Source organism: Leptodactylus fuscus, chromosome 1 (assembly GCF_031893055.1).
Source record: "Leptodactylus fuscus isolate aLepFus1 chromosome 1, aLepFus1.hap2, whole genome shotgun sequence".
Lineage (NCBI taxonomy): Eukaryota > Metazoa > Chordata > Amphibia > Anura > Leptodactylidae > Leptodactylus > Leptodactylus fuscus.
In genome coordinates, this window is record NC_134265.1 from 282,078,125 (window position 1) to 282,099,407 (window position 21,283).

The window sequence follows — 21,283 nt, forward strand, 5'->3', positions numbered from 1 at the left end:
GAGAAAAGAATAATATATATATATATATATGTGTGTGTGTGTGTGTGTGTGTGTGTGTATAGTGGCCAGTTATAATAGCCTCAGTCACTGCTGATCTGCGAATCATGCCCTAGACTGACAGTACAGTACTCCAAGTTCTTTACTGTCCTCTACTTGTGTCAGAAAGGGCTACTCCTTTGGACAGCAGCTGAGGACAGCTCCATTTATTTTTCAGGTAGACTGGGTGTACAGGTCACTGAAGAAGCTCATGTTGTCTGCATAGAAACTAACTTATAGTTTTCAACAGCCATTTCTGACTTTTATATGTAAAGAATTGTTTTACCTGTATTTTACAATAATTTTAAGTTATAATGGTTACTGCACCTTGAAGGACCACTTCCGCTACTAGTGGACAACCAGTGCCCCAAATGTTTTCAATGTCTATCAGCGTCGTTGAATGATAGACTGAATTGTTCAAAAATTTCACCTTAACAACTAAACTAAGTACTCCCATTGGACACAATTATGGCATATCAATGACACTGATTGTTTACATAATTGACAGGCAATCTAACTGGTGCAGCCTAATAGGCATATGCAGATGGCAGACCTGGGGTCTTTCATTATGATACAGCCTACAATGTAAACCCATTGGCACCCGGTGATTGTGTTTGCAGGGGTGCTGATGACAGAGAACGCCTCCTCACACTGAAAACATTTAGCTGTCACAGTCACTATTTAACCCTTTCGATGACTTTTTCACATTAGCACAGTACCGACAGTCACCTGTACAAGTACCATAAAAAGTGTATATCGAAGTTTAAGTCCTCTTAGTCATGACCATAGAAAGGAGTATAGATAGAGCCTAAGAGGTTCTAAAGTATTTTGAGTGGACAATTCTTCCAATTTAAAGGGTCTTTTTTTTCTACAAATAATAATTTCAGATTTCATTTTGTGTTTCTGAATCAAATTGACATACCTAACAAAATATAGTGAGTCCTCTCCAGCTACCAATGGTTTGTTACATGCCAAGTACTGTAATATTATTGCCAAAGCAAATATAGAGGTTACAATGCTTTAGCAAAAGCTTTTAAGAAGGGATTCATATATACAGCCTTCAACAATGAAATGTTTACCAATTATAGAAGGCAACTGCACATTCACTGACAGTATAAAGACTAACCCTACCGATGGCAATGGGAAGCATGGCGTAGTCACCAATTACAAGTTGCAAATTGAATGTGTAGGTTCCTTGAAGAAACACTTTAGATGTTCTTTCTGCCTTTTTACGGTTTGTCTCTGAACATTTGCTGAAACACATTAAACTTTCCCAAACTTAAATCTGCAGAACGCAGCAAAGTACAGTGTAAAATAAATTATACTAATTTAATTAGATCCACCGAGGTATTCATCTTCACATTATGTTATTTATTTATTATATATAGGAATTCCGATTTAATAGGTCTAAAAAAGACACAAATCGCATGAAAGACAGGAAAAAGAACATGTAAAAGTCTTCTTTCATACTAATGCCCAAGTATTCATCTTACTCAGCCCTAGTCGGAGAGGGCATTTAAGGTGACCTCCTAAGAGATAATAAGGGATATTATATTAAAGCAGGGACGGGGAAAACGTATTTCAGGTTTCTGCCTCATTAATAAAATAGACAGTTTCATGACTGTGGCTGAATCACTGATCCACTTCTGTGTATTGTAAGAAAGATCATTCAGGCCATGCCAACACTATCCTTTCAATTGTTGCACAAATAAAGACTTTCTTAAAATGAAGCCTCGAGTAAGTGGTCAGTCAGCAAATTGCATCTCTTTTGCAGTAGGCTTTGTGGTTATACTATGGGCGAATAGAAGTTGGCTTTATAAGATATAGTTTTCAAGGTGGGATGAAATATGCTTTCTCCATTAAAGAAAAACTTTATACAAAGGGAATTTTTGATGTCCATAAACGGATTTGCTGGGGCTATGATATTCAGCTCCACTTACTCTTCTCAGGCTGCTACCGGGTTTCCCCGAAAGTAGGACACCCCCCAAAAGTAAGGCATGCGGGGGTTTCTGTTGAATTGCCTAATATAAGGCACCCCCGAAAATAAGGCATGCCCAAAAATCTTTGCAGCCGACTGAACACTGTGCGATGTGCTCGGTGTGCACAGGAAATCCGGCTGCTGCCTCTGCTGTTGTGTCCACTGTCCCTGCTGCTGTAGGATGAGCTCTCCCAGCTCATCCCAGAGGAAGAGGCAGCAGCCGGCATACAGAAGAGGCAGCTGTGTCAGTGAAGTAAGGATCGCTAAGCCCCGCCCCCTGAAGGCTCGCTAAGTCCCGCCCACCACTGCCGGGACGAACAGCAGCACCAGCGCTACTATGAAGATGGGAAAGGTAAGTATGATACCTTCCCCCCCTCCCCTACCTACAACCGGCAGTCATGCTGACACTCCGCTAAGTTAGTGCCGGCATGACTGCTAGTTGTCATAAGACGTCCCCCGAAAATAAGATAGCTCCTATATTTTGGACGACAATTTAATATAAGACACTGTCTTATTTTCAGGGAAACTCGGTAGTAACATGATGTCCATTTGTCTCATGCTCATCCTGCAGATGAAAAGGGATGAGCTGCAATACCAAGTACAGCCACTATACAATGTACAGCACTCCAATGTAAACACCAAAGAGTTAGGGCTGGGCAATATAAATCAAAAAAATAATCAAAAATGAAAATCAGCTTAATTAATCGTTGTGAAATTTGCTCACATTGCTTATACCAATTACTTTACATCTATGCTTTCCTGTCTCACAATGACATTGGTTAAAGAATATAGTCACTAACTATCCAATCAGGATTACTGATATGTGAATAACCAAAAGTCAAGTCAGTGGCACGGTGAGGCATATAAATAGAGGTGTGGCATGCATAAGGGGAGTGTCCCAAAATAATTGTTCACTAATCGTAAAAATAAAACATTCAATGAATTGTGATTCTGATTTAGGTCATAATTACCCCACAGTAATTAATATTATAATCCCAAAAAACATCTTTAAAAGGGTTATATGGGGATGAAATTTTTATTTTATAAATTTGCTTACTATATAGCAGAGCACAACGGGGGGGGATAAGTCTCATTTCTCAAGCTTCGCTGCTGCCACTCTGGCTCTCTATGATATCACCAACTCCACTCTACTTTGGATTAAGGTCCGATTGGAGTCACTCATGTAATCAAGAGTCAGAGTGTCAGCAAGGAAAGCTGGGGAAAGAGACTCTTGTTTTCCTATGGACCTGACACTTCACAAACCAATTACTTCAAAATTGTTTCATCAATGTAATAAATAAAATCTGTTATAGATGTGCCCTCCTTTATTTTCTTCTTCTCTGGAAATGTCCTGATATGTGTGCAATGAGACAATTAACTTTTCAAGACAATATTGTTTTATGATGCATTGTAAAGTTGCATGACTTATGGCCACCACTCTTAATTCCCTTCATCTATGTGGACAACTCGTGGTTATGTTGTGTGTTGCAACCTGTCATAGCCTATGTTAGAATGTTGTGTTATTATATTGAAATGGTTTCATGAGAAATTAGAACCTTTAAAGGGGATATCTAGCTTCCAGAAATGCAAATACATCCACAACAGAGCTAGATACTGTTCCCTTGTGCACCTGCACCCTATGCTTGGCTTTATTTTACTTGCTGCTCCTTGTATCACTGTAATTTACATGCAGTGAATTTGTGGACAAACTACATTTCCCATGATTCATCTGCCTGCTCTCACTCTGTGTACCCCCCTCCTCCTGCAACAGGTCTGCTTTGTGTCACAGTGTCTGTATTGTGTTTCACTTCTTCAGTCCATGCAGCATTGTACTCCTCTGCACACCTGACCAGGCTATAAATCACTCCAAGGAGTGACTTCAAGGGGCAAGTAGGTCACATGCTGTGATGTTTCAATTGGGGGGGGGGGGGCTAATGGGTTTGCAAATGAAACATAACAGCAATGTTCAATGACCAGAAAATAAATCAGGTGCTGACTTTAAACAGGATATATATATTAGGAAGTGTTTAATATTTGTGCAATCTGTTATTTGGCCCACATTTTTTAAAAACTGGACACGCCCTTTAATCAAATTTGAGACAAATTAAAGGTGGCAAAATAAGGGGGAAATAAGTAATCTGTGACCAGAAGTACATTTCTAATAATAAGGTCCATTAATTGTTAGGATTTTTACAATTCTGTAAATATCTAAATCTAATTTTTGTGTTACTTACAGTAAGTCTTTCTAATTTCATCATCTTCCCAACAGCTATGTTGTCCCCCGCCCCCCTTCGCTATGTTATACTTGTTTGTTTTAGGGCAATTTAAGAATACACTGGTACTTGGTCCATTGTTTCAGTATCTATTGCATAAAAGTCTAATAAGAAAATTCACATGTGAAGAAGATAAATATAATTATATAAAATCACTGCTTAGTGTGATTTCAGTCCAAACCCTGCTGTATATAGCAGAGATATGATCGACATGCCTAGGAGAAGATTAATGGTTACTATAAATATGATTTAAGTGGTTATTCTGAGCATGTTATTATGTGCATACATTTTATGGGTTGTGAAACTCCACCTAGTTAAACTTGAGTCTAGGCAGACTTACTGACATACAATGTTGAACGCCTTTCCACAAAGTGTATCAGTTAGATATATTGTATCACACATACATTAGGTTTTTTTTTTGCTATAACAAGGCAGTATAGGTGAAGTACGGATTCTTTAAGAGGCAGGAGAGTTAAATACACAGCTGTCCATTGCCACTAACAGCGAGCATATCTGTACACAGCGGTATTCAGCTATATTTGCCCCAAACTGGAGTAGCATCTTAAAGAGGACCTTTCATGTCCTCATTGATGTGTGATATTATGAATTCAGCGCATTGTCAGCTTTCCTGGTATGTGACCCGCTACTGGAGATGTCGGTGCAGGTAATTTTGGCATGAATATCTCCCCACTGTCAGAAGGGCCAAAAGGCCTAGAGTCATCACTGGGCAGTGTGCAAGCCCTCCCCCTCCCTGACATGCTGTAAAGCCCGCCCTTTTGACAAAGGGGAAAGGCACCAATATCTCCAGCATTGTGATATGGATGCAAAAGGTCCTCTTTAAATGGCCTCTGGGGTCAGCAACAGGCAGCTAAGAGTTTACCTTCCCTTTTTCATGTATATTGTAAAAATATGATAAAAATTATGGATGAACAAAAGGTAAACTTTTAGGCAGGTGCAGAACTATAGCGTCACCAGAATGGCTAACACCGATTATAATAGAACTAAAATTAAAACTGTTTTCATAAAAAAATTCACAGTTTAAAATAACGGTGCTCATTCTAAACACCAAGATGATTTATTAAAACTGGCATACAGTCTAGTATGAACCGCAATACTAATACACTTTCTGTATCAGTTCCTCAAGGTTTCCTAGATCTCTGCTTGTTGTCATTTATTCTCCTCCCAGTGAAAAAAAAATCAGTCCAAGGTCATGTGATCTGCAGTCCATGGTCATGTGATGAACACACAGGTGCACAGCTCGTTACCAGGCAGATGCACCTGTGTGTCCATCACATGACCATGGACTGTATATCACATGACCATGGACTGACTTTTATCCACTGGGTGTAAGCATAAAGGACAGCAAGCAGAGATCTAGAAAACTTTGAGGAATTGATACAGAAAGTATATTGGAAAATTGTACAACTTTTTATTATACAAACAATAACATTGGTCTCTCAATATTGGTCTGAAAGTGTCTGACCCCTTTAAGAGGTTTAAAACTCTTAATAATTTTAGCTTATCTTAGGTGATCCACACTACAGAAACTAACACTGAGGTGAGTATGATCTCCTGACAAAGAAAAACCACACAGTTATGAATAATGTCCTTTAGTTGTGGTTGCAAAATAAGCAAATGCATTGACAAACATTTCACATTTAGCCTTCATGTTAACCCCACACTGGATGCCAGCATTGATTCTGGCCATAATTTGCCAATATAGAGCTACATACTGTACATTGGAATGAATCTCCACTGATGTGCCCATGTAGAAGTGCAGAAGTGTTATCCATTAGAGCCCCAACTAAATAATTTGTCAATAACAGTGCCCAGACAGATTTAGCAATATAATTGACTAAACATGTACAGCAGCCACTACAGTGTAAGTACCAATCCGCTAGTCACAGTGCTCCTATAATACAACACATCGATCATCCTTTTATAATCTCTGCAGAATTTAGCATTAAAGAAAACAATTTTGGGAATAATATGACAGATCTGTGGCTTACAAGCAACTGCCAAGAGTCCAGGACTGTCTCACTTAAATCCTGGCCAGTTGTTTAGCAAGGGGATGTGTACTCACCAGCCACATGAAAGAGACCAATAACTCACACATTGTCCTGAAGCCACAATGCGGCCAGCATGGTTATTCAAAATATACTGTAAATCTACAATTTTTTTTTTATTTTTACCATAACAATCATAAATAATGTCTTAGACTCCATTCATATATTTTCTTTAATTTAACCCTCTTAATTGATTCACTAGTAATGGATGCAAATAGGGTTGAGCGATCGGGATCAGAAAAGATCGGATTCTGATCGGCGATCGCGTAAATTTCACGATCGCGATCGGAATTCCGATCCTGATCTTTTTAGGCGGGATCGAGGTCAGAGGTTATTTCCCACAATGCTTTGCTACTGGCCAAGCATTGTGGGAAAAGCTAACAATGTTATCTAGGTCCCATGGGAATGAATGGATGCAGCTGGCGTCCGGCCGCTTAACCTCCTGCGCGCCGGCTAAGTCCATTCATTCTAATGGGAGCTAGCTAACATCTCTAGTAGCTGCACAGATTGCTACCGCTCCCCGCTGTTCTCGCTCCTCTTCTTGCCTCGCTGTCCCCACCTCCCAGCTAAGTGTTACAGACCTAGGAAGAAGGCGGGGCTTGTGGCCCTTTACCCACCCACACTCTCCTAAGCCACAAGCCCCGCTGTCTTCCTAGGTCTGTAACACTAACCTGGAAGGCAGGGCAGCGAGGTGAGAAAAGGAGCGAAAAGAGGAGCGAGAACAGCGGGGACCGGACCAGCGGTAGCGCTTCTGTGCAGGTAAGTGGACACCAGGCGAGACTAAGTAGCCAGATGATTTTTTTAAATCACTACACAGCATGGAGTCTAACAATTAAAGCGTTCAATTTTTAGACTCCATGCTGTGTAGTGAATAGGATCGTTTTTAAAATCCGATCTTCGATTATTAGAAAAATCCCATTGACTTGCATTGGGATTGGAATTGGGATCAGGATCGGGTTCGAATGGAAAATGATCAGAAATCGGATTTAAAAATGATCCTGAAATCTCAAGTTCAGCTCAACCCAGATGCAAACTGATGCCAATGGAAGGCAATACATTTACAAAGAAAACAGTAAGTAACAGATCTGTGTATTTAGCAGTGTCCCTCTATGCAAACAGATGACCTTCTGTTGACACCCATTTTTAGTGGACTTGTTTAACAGACGCAAAGAAACATGATGTGAATGTGCCCTTACAAGCATTGGGTACAAAAAGAAATTATTGTATTTAATCCTATAATATTGATATGCAAAGTGCTGCGGAATATGTTGGTGCTATATAAATTAAAACTATTATTACTGCAATTATTCTCATTACGATTGCCCTACTCGTCGGCCATGGAGGAAAAACTGACTGGTAATTTAATGTGAAAATTGTTAATTTCTGTGAGGCAACACAAAATAAATAAGTTGTGAAGCTTCTAGAATTGTGCTCAATTTACTGCCTTCAAATGCTACTTAATAGTTATTACCAATCATTAGGAAATTTGACAATTCCAGCAGAACTTTTAAGGACATGGATCACTTAGTTATGAGAATTAATTATTATCTAATAGCAACAGACATTTATTTAATCACGGTCTCAGCGTGAGTCAGGCGAAAAGTATAGTTCTTCATCAACCAAAACTAAAAAGTAATAATATGTTATGCTGTTATCAAAGCTAATAAAAGGCGCTGTCTTTTTCTGCAAACCTGATATAGAACAATGTAGTGTTACAATAAAGATAAATCTACTGTTCAGCCATGCAGTACGCATCAGTATGGCTGATATGATACTATAAAGGAGAAGAAGAGTAGAAGGCAGAGCCTGTAATCTGCCCCACCATGGGACTAGAGGGGTATCTACAGCATTAACAATGCACTTCCACATGGGTAAAGAACAACTTCAGCTCTGCTATATATAGTGTATAAAAGAACCTCTAATTTATGGATATTGTTGACACCTATTGAGTACTCATACTGCTTTACAGGGTATCTAGATCTGCTATCAGTGTATTTCCCTCTGCTCATTTACCTTTGCAAGGAACTATGGGAAGAATATGCAAATCCGCCTTCCATGATGTAATTAGGAAGACAGTTGCTGCCTCATTGTTGCAAACCAATAGAGGGCGCTCACTGGAATGTGCAAGCCTGTCTTAAGACAGGATTCCAGTGAAATAACCCAATAATGGCTGCTCCCTTTAGCCTCATGCCCGACCTTCCAAGAGGCCTTTGTTTAGCAATGACGCTGGGATTATTACCAGGTTATAGTCTCTCAATCGAGGACAGCTGTTTCGATCTGGTTGGATCTCATCAGCCCAATGTAGAGAGGACTATAACCTGGTAGAGGTGAGAGGCTTAGACAGGGTTCGGGGGATATTGTCACTCCTTAGGGAGAGACCACCATATAGGTGTGTGGAGACTTGTTAAGCCTTTAGCACTCCACTTTGCAAGGAACTATGGGAAGAATATGCAAATCCGCCTTCCATGATGTAATTAGGAAGACAGTTGCTGCCTCATTGTTGCAAACCAATAGAGGGCGCTCACTGGAATGTGCAAGCCTGTCTTAAGACAGGATTCCAGTGAAATAACCCAATAATGGCTGCTCCCTTTAGCCTCATGCCCGACCTTCCAAGAGGCCTTTGTTTAGCAATGACGCTGGGATTATTACCAGGTTATAGTCTCTCAATCGAGGACAGCCTCCTTTATTCTTTGCTCATAGCAGATTTACAACATGCAGGACGCTCCTGGTACATGTCTTCTGGCCCCAGATGAAGTGTAATAGAGGAGCATCTTGTATGTAGTAAACCTGCTATGTGAGCAAAGAATAAAGGAGGATTATTTTCCACAAACAGTGAGTGCCGCTACCCTGTGGTCTTTTCCTCCTTTGTATTTTAATAGTGGGCTGTGCATCTTTTTCACTGCTGAGCACCATGAATAATAATATGGAAAGCGGACGTCTGGTACATGCCCTATTTTTTTTCATAAGGATCTGAGCAATAAAAAATTGTTTCCAACTTTCCTATATTGTAGTTTGTTTTAATTATGTTATATCTCTGCGTTGTGTAGTTTCTCTGTTATTCCTCCTAGAAATCTATGAACAAATTGATAACTGGGTGTTACCATTTTTCTTTTCCAACTGGTGTGTTTCTGCACTGGCTCTGTTAACACTGGCTGGACAATGTTGGGGCCCGTTCTCACAAAGTAATGCAGTGTTCATTCTGACACATAAACACGTGTCAGAGTGAGCGATTCAAAACAAAATCCCATTGACTTCAATGGGTGCCGTCTTACGCACGCTATGCTATCAATGGGAGGCTTTTTAAGCCATTGATTTCAATGTGTAGCTCGTAAGACGGCACCCATTGAAGTCAATGGAATTCTGTTTTGAAGCGCTCACTCTGACACGTGTTTACGTGTCAGAATGAGTGCCGTGTTACTTTGTGATAACGGGCCCTTAGGGTGCATTCACACTGAGTATACGCTGACTGATTCTGAACGTTAAAACACGTTCAGAATCAGCGCGTACAAAGCAGATCCCATTCATTTCAATGGGAGCCGGCATACGTGCGCTTCCCATAGAAATGAATGGGCTGCTTTTTTTCCCTATTGGTTTCAATGTGTGTGGGATCTGCTTTGTACGCGCTGATTCTGAACGTGTTTTAACGTTCAGAATCAGTCAGCGTATACTCAGTGTGAATGCATCCTAAGACTGGTTTCGGCCAAGTTCCCAACTAGTAACACCCAGTTATTGATTTATTTATAGTTTTTTTTGTTTTGTTTTTAGATAAGATAAGATAATCCTTTCATAGTTCCTCCATGGGGAAATTCAGAGTTACAGCAGCATAGATAATACAGTAATATATTACAAGAAAGAACACATACAAGCTCATTGCAGATAGAAAAAGATACTAGGAGTTATAACAACTAAAAATAAAGACTTCAGGATCATTTAGTTCTCTATGCGGAGTGATTTTTGCTTAGCCTGATGTAGATTATATAGCCTGACTGCAGTTGGGAGGAAGGATCTTCAATAACACTCCTTCTCACACTTGGGGTGAAGCACTGACAGTACGACCCAGTATTATCACGGTCCCTACATGGGATGGGAGTTGTTCTCCAGCATGGAGCTCACCACGGACAGTATCCTTCTATCACCCACCACCTGTACTGGGTCCAGGGGGCTCCTCAGGACAGAGCTGGCCCTTCTGATCAGCCTGTCAAGTCTATTTCTATCCCTGACTGGTATGCTACTCCCCCAGCAGACCACTCTGAGGAACATGGCTGATGCTACCATAGAGTTGAAAAAGGCCCTAAGAAGTGGCCCCTGGACTCCAAAGGTCCTCAGCCTCCTGAGCAGGTAGAGCCTGCTGTGACCCTTTCTGTGCAGCGCATCCATGTGCTCAGTGCAGTCCAGCTTATTATTGAGGAGCACACCCAGGTACTTATACTGTAGGTTTAGGAGGAATAACAGAGGAACGGTACAACATTTAATTATAACAGAATTGTTATATTAAAATTGCGTAGAAACATAATTATCCCCAAATTTCCAGGAGGAATCACAGAGGATCATAACAACTCTAGAGTTCTATATCAGTGCTTCAGGTGTGATATTTCATTAAGAATGCAAACATTTACTAAAATAGACAAGTTAAGACAGGCTGACAGGATGTCTCCAAAGAGTTTGCAAAGTCACAAAGACTAGAGCTCATAGGTTCTCGTAATACCAAATGTCATATTTGAAGCTTCTACTATTTGTGTCTGCATTGAACTCAGCAGTAAGATATGTAATTTATGAGCCTCAGTGCTATGTGCACTGTGTGAAGTCCATAGACCTACAGCATATAACAGATATTTAGCTATACTTCTTGGCAGGACAGCTGAGATTCCTTTCCTTATGGGCACAGCCGACCAGCTAACTAGTGTGGAATATAATATGGCCTTTTACTTGGGCATTACTGCATTGTGGCCAATGGTAGAACAATCAATTCTATTTCTGCGCTGGATGCTCTTGCTCTATAAACTGTTGTGTCAGGTTTAGTGAGATATAAGGTATGTCCCAATATCACCTTCCCTCAAGGGTGCCATTATTGCACCAGTCAATATTTCCAAATCTATTTGATTCTAGGTCATGTATATGCCAGTGGTGACCTCAGGTCCTTTACACAATTACAGGAAACCTTTCATCTCTCATTATACAGATATTTACAGTTGGGCCCTGTACTTAAAAACCAGTTTACAGACACCATGCCCTACGTCGCAGTATCCTCTGTTTGGGATTTCCACCTCCTGGGAGCCAGGATCATCTCCATGCAACTGACTGTGGAAAACAATAATGTGTAATCTATCTGCTGAAGATTGGAAAGAAGCTTAAAAATCTCCATTCAGTGTATCCCCAACAATAAGCAACCATACAACACAACTGTATTTCTACACCACTGTTCTCATTCCCCAACACACCTGCACAAACTAGGTAGATTCCTGCCTAACAGGTGCCATCGCTGTACCAGGCCACAAACTAGGTTTTGGCATATAAGAATCTACCTACGTTAGCTCATTTTTGGATGAGGTATATCTACGTTATCTGGCTTACTTATGATATCTGTACCAATAAAGTGTGCTTGCTAGGTCTCTTTGAGGAATCAGCAAGGCCACATCATATCTGTGTCTTCCTGAGAGACATCATTTTTTACTAGAAAGTCTATAAGCGATTGGTGGAATGGAAGATAAATGACCCTTTGTGTACCAGTGGAGGAAACCAGTCAACAGAACCATTCCATTTGGAATGGCGTATAAGAATAGGGGCTGCCTTAAGCCTTGAAAGTCTGGGATGTCTGGTGCGAATCCCTGTTGACTCTCTATTAGCCTGGCTCCATGAGATCAGGTCTCTCCTCAATACTTGTGGGAATTTGTAGATGGGACTATATAGGTTATTTAGAGCAATATACTGTATTATTCACATTATTCTTATATAATTGTTTATTTCTCTGCCTTAAAGCTGTCTAGGCAATTTCATTTATATGCCATGTTCAATAAACACTTGCAGAGTTTCCTTGTGACTTTTTTGATATGCTTGCAATGTTTATTGCAGTATACACTGTATTACATAGTGAGCTCAATAAACCGAATAAAAAAAAATAAAAAGTTATTCAGTCATGTATGATAATTTGCTCCAGTCCGCTGACAAACATGTATATGTAGGCTAACACACAATGTGCAAGGCTTTGTATTGCTCCTTACCTCCTAAATTCATCCCAGCCTGGAGACACTTCTGTAATCTGCATGCAGGACAATTCTTCCTCCGAATCTTGTCAATAATGCAGTCATTCCTTCCTGCACAGAGATAGCTGTGCTGCCCTGAAAATACACAAAGAGGAATTATTTTCCATCTCAATGCTTTCACATTTGAAGTACATACATTGCTTTGTAAATCTTCACTTCAAGATTAATACGATTAAAAAAGATGAGGCAGTCAAAACTGATGAGAAATGTGGAATGTGGTGACATCGAAGCAAGAACTTGGACACAGTACAGAAAAATATACTGACATTGATGGATACAGCGCAGATTGCAATGAAATATATATGTTTGAGGGATTGTAATTTACATTTCTTACAATGATGTCATTCACTGAGCAGCTATCTCAATTATCCCTTTCTACTTTCAGCAGGATAAACAGCTATAATGTACATCTAAGTGGCACACATGCAGGGGCAAACACAATCACCTAAAAAAGCAGCATAATGACTAGATAACATAGGTACCCCTGGAAGCCTTGTTATATACTACACTGAATATGTCGGCATACATCAGCCCTTACATTGTAAGGGTATATCCAAATGATGGAATTTACAGTGGAAGCCGGGTGGAATCTGCTTTCCATTGTTTTGTTTTTTTAAAAGAAGAAGCATACTACTCAATCTTTTGTGGCTGAATCAACAGGGAATTTGTGGTGTGAGGCCTCATACTTGCAAACCCGCTGTGAAAAGCTAAGGCTGGGCTTTGGGACTGCCCCAGGTTCCCCAGAAGATGGAAGACCATACCCTAATGTTTCATTTCCTTGACGGAATTAATAAAGTATTATCTACACTGCCCAAAAATATTTTTCAAATAAAAACTTGTTCTGTTCAAAATCTTTGTGTATTCCCAGAATCCTCCTTTAAACGTTAGAGAATGACATATTCTAGATGCTGACAACTGCTTTGTGACATATGTTTCCATATTCCTCATATTTCTAAAAATTAACATAAATGTCCACCTTTTAATACAGTGTCATTTTTAGCTTTCACATTTTGCGCTTACAATCTCTCAATACATCATTATAGTGGCTGAATATAGTGCGATACAAGGCTCCAAATCAGCTGCATAGATGTAGCTTACAGGCTTGTCGCACTCTGTTTTATTGTTGAATTCAATGTATACCAATATGATACATGTTCCTAGGTTTCCCCTAAAAGTGACAGGGGACTGGCAGGATTTTATAATTTATAGTACCAGTCAAGCAAAAAACAAAACAAAAAAACAACAACCGATTTCCATCTGTGTGCCACCTGACTGTCTTTCATACTCTGCACTTCTTCTTTGTATACTGCACTTATACCCATGTAGTTCAGATTCCTTCCTCCCTGATCAGTCTTGATTTTTTATTCTAATTCTATGTGCTCTGATATTCATCTCATGAAGTTTTAGCACAACATCATATGGGCAGCTAGACACAGTACCATCTCTGCCTGCTGCAGAATAGTTCAATAATGCTTCTATATAATCTAAGAGACCATAAGTATATTATTAAGGAGGCCAAATTGTCTTCATCATAATGGTTTCTCCTTTTTTTAAAAAAAATATAGATTGTGAGCCCCATATAGGGCTTAGAATGTACATTTTTCCCTATCACTATATGTTTGGAGTATGGAAGGAAATCCACGCAAACACGGGTAGAATATGCAAACTCCTTGCAGATGTTGTCCTTGGTAGGATTTGAACCTAAGACTCCAGCGCTGCAAGACTGCAGTGCTAACCACTGAGCCACCGTGTTGCCCCCTCATCATAACCATTTCTAATCATAATCAGTAACTGAAGTGTGAGAGTACTTTGCCTTCCCTCCCCGGGGTAGCATGTGTATAAGAGCCTATGAATTTTCATCATACTAGAAGTGAGACTGTAATTTTTGGAGAGCACAGAAAGGCATCTATTTCCCAGCAGGTCAGAATGAAATCACATGACCATGACGGCTCAGATAGAAAGCAATAACTATGCTAAATAAGGTAATACCAGCTGAATTATACATATTGGCAGAATATATACCTAACGAAAAAAATAATTAACTGTTACTCGTATAAATTCTGTAGACGGCAAATAATATTTTCCTGTCAGGAAGGGAGGTACAGTAACTACCATTTACACTAATGTAACAAAAATTAGGAAACAGTAAGAAAGCATGCTCAACTAAGTAGAATGGGTTGAAAGGGAAAGTCCTCTGCTTTTTTCCCAGTTTTATTTTTAACCCACTGACAATATAACGTCTACCATCTACCAGTAACTGAACAGGAAGAGGAATCTCTACTAATGGTTGGAGGAGAGGCAAACTCATGGACATAGTGCTATAATGTCACGATACTTTGGTTACTAATCTTGTTGTCTTTAATATATTTACACCAACATCTGACTACCTAAATTGGAAGGTAAGGGTAAGTTCACACGGGGATTTTTGGTCAGGATTTTGAGGCCATATCTGCCTCAAAAACCTGACCTAAAAAATGGCTCCCATTGATTAGTTCTGGCTCCCGGAAAAAAGAAGCGACATGCTAATTTTTCATGCCGATTCGCCTCGTGATTCGGTCTGAAGACACTCCCTCCTCCCGACTAGGCCCTTTCATTGAGCCTAATCCGGAGCGGAGTGTGTGAGTGGATGCCGATGCAGTGCACCGGCATTCAGTCGCAGCTACCCAAAAAACCCCATGTGAACTTACCCTTAGGAATCTGCTTCAAAGCCTGAACATGATACTACAATACTAACTTACAAGGTACCAAACAATACCGCTAAGTAGTAGATATAGTGCTGAGCCTGCAAGCACGAGGGCACCAGACAGAACAATTTCTGCCACTGCATCAAGGGGTCTTCCATTTGGAAATGTGAACCCCGCAGCTTTGTCATAAGTAAAAGAGCACTACTGCTAAAGCTGACCTGGCTTGAAGAAGGGCCATTATAAGCTACGTTCACATGTCTGAATTTGCAACTGATTTTGAGGTGTATTCCTTCTCAAAAGCAGCTTGAAATTCCATCTGGAATCTGTCATTGTTGTGGCATCGACGCTTCTTTTTCCAGGATGGAAAAATAAGGAAATGTTCTGTTGGATATTCCCATGGACTCTGGAGCTGATCCAGCTGCAGAATCTGTGACTCAAGGCTCAAGCTGATTAGATTTACTATGTCTGGGGTTAATCATCAAGCAAAGCCGTGGTGGAAATAAGGAATCCACAGGGCTGGAATTTGGGACAAATCTTAGGCATAAGACCATCTCACATTTATCTCCATATACCATGGCGTGAAGCAAGTCATACGGTACCATCTATCACTCATCATCTACCAGGAAGATGCTCTATACTAATAGGGAAACCTAGCAGAGACAAGTGGTAAGACCATAACATCTTCAGTCAAAACATAGCTCAGCTTGTGAAATAATTCAATGAGCTCAGTGATACACTTGTTTAATTCTTTAATATAGATTATCAAATACTGGCATAAAGATAATATTGCAGAAAAGTGATTACATTTCCAGATCTTCTCATGGTTGGCTGCTTTTTGTCTTTGTTTTGTTTCAGTGCAGCATAAACGTGCTGAAACTAGAGTGAAGGAGTTTATTATCCAGAGCTTCAATCTCACCTAATAATAAGTGACCAATTAAAAAAAAGGTTACCAAGCAGCAAGAGGTGGCGGGCAAAAGGCCAATACCATAGACTTGGCATGGTGACTTTTATGGGCGCTGCCCAAATCTGTTTCCTGGCTTATTGAAGGAGTGGAGCGACAGTAAAACAGTGTTATGTAACTAAAGTGATGTAGCCTTAAAGTAGGACTGCCGTTGCTGGGCACTTTCTCCAGTCTCTGAGAAAAATCCTAAAAGCCTCCAGGAGGAAATGTTTCACAAACAAGACTGCAAACATTACAATGACTGCTCTTTAGATAATATACAAGGCACATTGATCACTTTCATACTAGTAAAACCCAAAAAGTATGACGTTAAAGAGGACCTGTCACCAATTCTGAAAATCCCATAGACATAGCTCATCTGATAGGCGCAGTCACCTTGAACATTTTGGAGTTTTGTTTATCCAAATGGTGACAATATAATCCCTTTTAGTGTTGATACAAATTATGGTATACTAGCCAAGTGTATGGTAACACTGCGTAGCATGCAGCACACAGGGACCTCGTCCCCAGGGAAACCACAATGCTGCCGCCCACTTGGCAAAAGCTTATATCCTTGGAAAGGCTAAACTGATCTGGTTAGACAAAACCCCAAAACACGCTATCTGACAGCACCTATCAGATGATATTGGGATTTTAAGACCTGGTAACAAGTTTTCTTTAAGCTGGGCCCCATACTGTGAAAATGCAGTGTTTTGGCTGAGGTGGAAACAAAAAACATTGTGTTATACAGTGCCTGAAAAGTGGATGGGGTTCTGGCTAATCCCATCCAAACATGGTAGAAAAAAATCTGCAGCAGAAAAACTGCATTTTCAAAAACACCAACATTTTTGAAAATCTCAACATTTCAGTTATATCTGTAGAAACATTGGCGGTTTCCATATACTGTAGGTATAATGGGGCAGAGTCCGCAGAGGAAAACTGCAAAAATGTAATGAAAAACACTGTGTAAAAAAAGTGGATGTGTTTCTGCTGCAGTTTTTCTGCAACTTTTTTTTTTTTTGCTGCATTTTGCTACATGGGGCCTTAGCCTTAAATACAAATTTTACTTGTGAAATGACTTAAGTGTATTCTGTTAGGAATAAAGTATTTTACCTCTGCTGCTGTGTCTTTATTCCTTACTTCCCAGTTTTTAATGTTTACCCTCTGTGAGCTGTTAAAGGGGTTGTTCACATCATTTTTATTGATGACCTGTCCTCAGGATAGGTCATCAGAAAAAGATCAGTGAAGGTGCAAACTGTGCTAGTCAGCTGTTTGAAGGTGCTACAGCCCTTGCATGAGTGCTATGACCCCTTCATGGTTAACATCACATGCCATCTGTTTCACTTCTATAGTAAGAGGCTATAATTACATAGCATGGTTGCTATAAGGGTACAATCATGTTAATACAGTGCATATAACAACATATATTAATGTCAATTTTCTGTTGAGGTGCCCATACTTTTGCACTGGCCAAATTTTGGTTTAATGCATATTGCACATTTTCTGTTAGTACAATAAACCTCATTTCAATCCTGAAATATTACTGTGTCCATCAGTTATTAGATATATCAAACTGAAATGGCTGTTGCAAACACCAAAATATTTACAACTAAAAATGATTAAGATTAATAGGGGTGCCCAAACTTTTTCATAGGACTGTATATAGTCAGGGTCTGGGGTTGCTAGGTGGGGTGACGTAGACACACAAGTCCAGTTTCTTTAGTCCAAAAACAAAGGTAGAGTTTTATTTTCACTCAAAAATATAGTGCAGCAACGAAAGGAAACAATACAAAAATAAATACTTGCCCGGCTAGGCTCTAACTAAACATAGAATAGGTTACCTCACCTATAATAACAGAAATCAAAAGCCAGCAGAATCATTCAGGACACAACTCCCAAAAACGACCTCTCTGTTTGGCACTCCAGCCAAGCTCTGGCAAAGTGTTGCTGCTGGAGCTGACTTCTTAAGCTTCCTTGATGAGGAGACTCTCTGCAGCTGAGTCGCTGCCAGAACATCCCCAAAGTGTGGACTGGAGGGGGGCTGGTATGACAGGTCCCACTACCAATCCTACCTGTCATCCTAAAAATCCAGCCCAATACTGAGCATTTACCAAAATGCTCAGCAGACGAAAGTTGTCTGCTGAGAACAAACATTCCTGGAGTTTTCTCATCTCACCCACCTGAATAGTCTGGGTGAGATGTACTCCCCCCTCCATTACCTGACCAGCCATCGGCTTACTATATATATATATATATATATATATATATATATATATATATATATATAGTGACTTACACTGTAATAGTGGGTAAAGGGCCAGATAAGTAGAAAAGTTCACTTTTTAAGATAAAAACATCCATTTTTCTTATTGCAACTGGTAAACCAACTGTGGAAACTAAATCATATCACCAATGCTTTTCTCGTGTCTTCTATCTAATCTGATGAGCACATCCTTTCCCTCTTTAATAATAGATTGTGACAAAACTTTACACTAAATGTCCCCATGAAATTCTTCTGCAATTACTTTACATTTATCTTTATTGATTTAAAATGTGCATCATATGCCAATGATACTCATTCATCTTCATCCATCAGTTTCCAAGGTACAGCTCTCCAGACAACTAAGGATTTCAGGAAAAATCATACATTCCAAATATATTTCTATGAATATGGCATACAATATTGTGCAAAAGTTTTTGAAGGTGTGGATAAAATGCTCCAAAGTTAGAAAATGGTTTATTTTTTTTTATCAATTAACAGAATTAAGTGAATGAACTATCTAAATATATAGTGTGGTCACCCTTTGAACCCCCTCACACACACAAAGCCCTGATCTCAACATAATCCAGTCTGTCTGGGATTAAATGAAGAGACAGAAGGATTCGAGCAAGTTTACATTCCCATAAATTCTGTGGTTCATTTCCCAAAATATCTGAAAGAAGCTTTCTTCTGAGTTCCTACAAAAACTGCAGGAGTGTATCTAGAAGAATTGATGCTGTTTTAATGACAAAGGACGCTGACACCAATTATGTGATTTACATTTCTCTTTTCTTAATTCATTTTGCATTTTGTTCATTGAAAAAATTAATTATTAACACTTCTATTTTTGAAAAAATTCTTACTTTGAAGTATTTTTTTCCTTACATCTAAAACTTTTGCACAGTACTATACACCCACCAGAGGAGGGTCAAGCAGGAAGGAGAAGTAGTAAGTTGGCAACACAACACATTGGGTGAACAATGGATGCTTCACTGAAAGCCGCAATGACAAAACCCACCCAAATTTGGTTTGTTTTTTTGCGGTGGCATACATGAAGGAATATCTGGTGGAAGTCTCCTGAGCCTATCAACTTTTGCTTGCTTTGAACTACAGGTATTTGTTGCAGCATGTAGATATGATTTGTCTAAATCTCATTCAATATGCCGCTACTGTACATCACAGCAACATATAGTTCTGCGTGTCCCCAGCATAAGTTTTTCCTTTACATTCTTATTCCTTTTGAATATATGTTCTTTTCTCCACCTGGTTGGATGGAGAAAAATGGAGGATTATGAATGCTGTTTACTGAAATATGGAGTTCTGTTGTGTATGTCGGAAGAACACCCGCTTTGTACTATATATGACGATGCCTCCATTTGTTCCCTTAAATAAAATTATAATCATACAAAGGTTAAGCAAAGCCTTGTAGAACTATATAGGTGGCATATGGCAGCTCGGTACACTCTGGACGGACTATGAAGCTGTGACCTGGCCATGTTCAGAGGGTTTTAGTATGTGTAGGGAGTATAATTAGATGAACATGCTCATGTTAAAAAGCAGAGGTACTAGGATTTTTTTCCCTTCACTTTTTGACCTTTGCAAACAATGTGAGTTTAATTTTATAAGATCTTGTCTAACATGGCAACCCGCCTGAGGCAGCAATATATAACATTTTATTAAGTGAGTTAAGAGAGTAGATGATGCATCTGAGGCGTCAATGGAAATAGACTATGGTTAAGGAAACAATGATACTTCCAGGTCTAAGTGCGCTACATCTTAGGTGTGATACTAAATACAAACACTTTATTTCTGTGTATATTGTCTTTCTTAATGTTATTTTACACTATGGCAAGAAAATGAGCAGAGACGTCACCAGGCACAGCTAAATGACATTTGATTGAGTAGTCTGTGTGGGTGGAAAGCTTGTTTTTCCTTTTTAACTCCCTCTCTCTGCTTAGCAGCAAATTGTCTTAAAAATATCAGGCAGTGTCACGTCAGTAAATAACTTAATGTAGCTGTTTATATGTAGCATGTGCTAAATTTTGCAGATTAGGGACGTATGTTCAACTACATATATAAAAGACGACCTGAAATTGCTTGTCAGTTTTCTAATTACAAGACATTTCATTATTTCTCATGACTAGGCTGTGGATATCTGTAACAGAGAAATGTTTTTGCTGTGCATCTTCTCTGTGTCTGGATTCATTGTATAACACAAGCTTATGATACAGGGAATACATTCTAAAACACAACCGAAGAGATTCAGAAAAACTACGGCTATGGCCCCACATTGCGGAAAGGCTGCTGAATTTGTTGCTGATTTTTTTTTTTTTTTTTTTTTTTAATGTAGATTGTGAGCCCACGTAGAGCTCACAATGTACATTTTTTTCCCCTATCAGTATGTCTTTGGAGTATGGGATGGAAATCCACGCAAACACGGGGAGAACATACAAACTCCTTGCAGATGGTATTTTGCCCTTGGCGGGATTTGAACCAAGGAATCCAGCACTGCAAGGCTTCATACAGGGTTTTTTGGTCTGGAACCTGAGGTGGAGGTCTACTCAGATTCCAGACCAAAAACCGGGTAGCCATGACTGAAAGCAGGTGCACTGCACTGACATCCAGCCGCGCACTCTTTTCCGGATTAGGCCCAATGAATGGGCCTAGTCTGGAGGATGGAGAGTCTTCAGGCCGAATCGCGAGGCAAAACGGCCTGAAGAATAAGCATCTCGCTTCTTTTCTGATTTCAATGGGAGCCGTCTTTTTGGTCAGGATTTTGAGGCGGA

At 39.7% G+C, this 21,283-nt stretch overlaps 1 protein-coding gene across 2 annotated transcripts in view; it reads right to left on the reverse strand.

The window, feature by feature from the left end:
- NR3C2 (nuclear receptor subfamily 3 group C member 2) overlaps positions 1–21,283 on the reverse strand; it is a 294,278-nt gene that overhangs the window by 64,930 nt on the left and 208,065 nt on the right. For both annotated transcript variants that reach the window (XM_075288112.1, XM_075288105.1), the window contains exon 4: positions 12,572–12,688. In XM_075288112.1, coding sequence (XP_075144213.1) covers positions 12,572–12,688 — 117 coding nt within the window. The remainder of the gene's footprint in view (positions 1–12,571; positions 12,689–21,283) is intronic.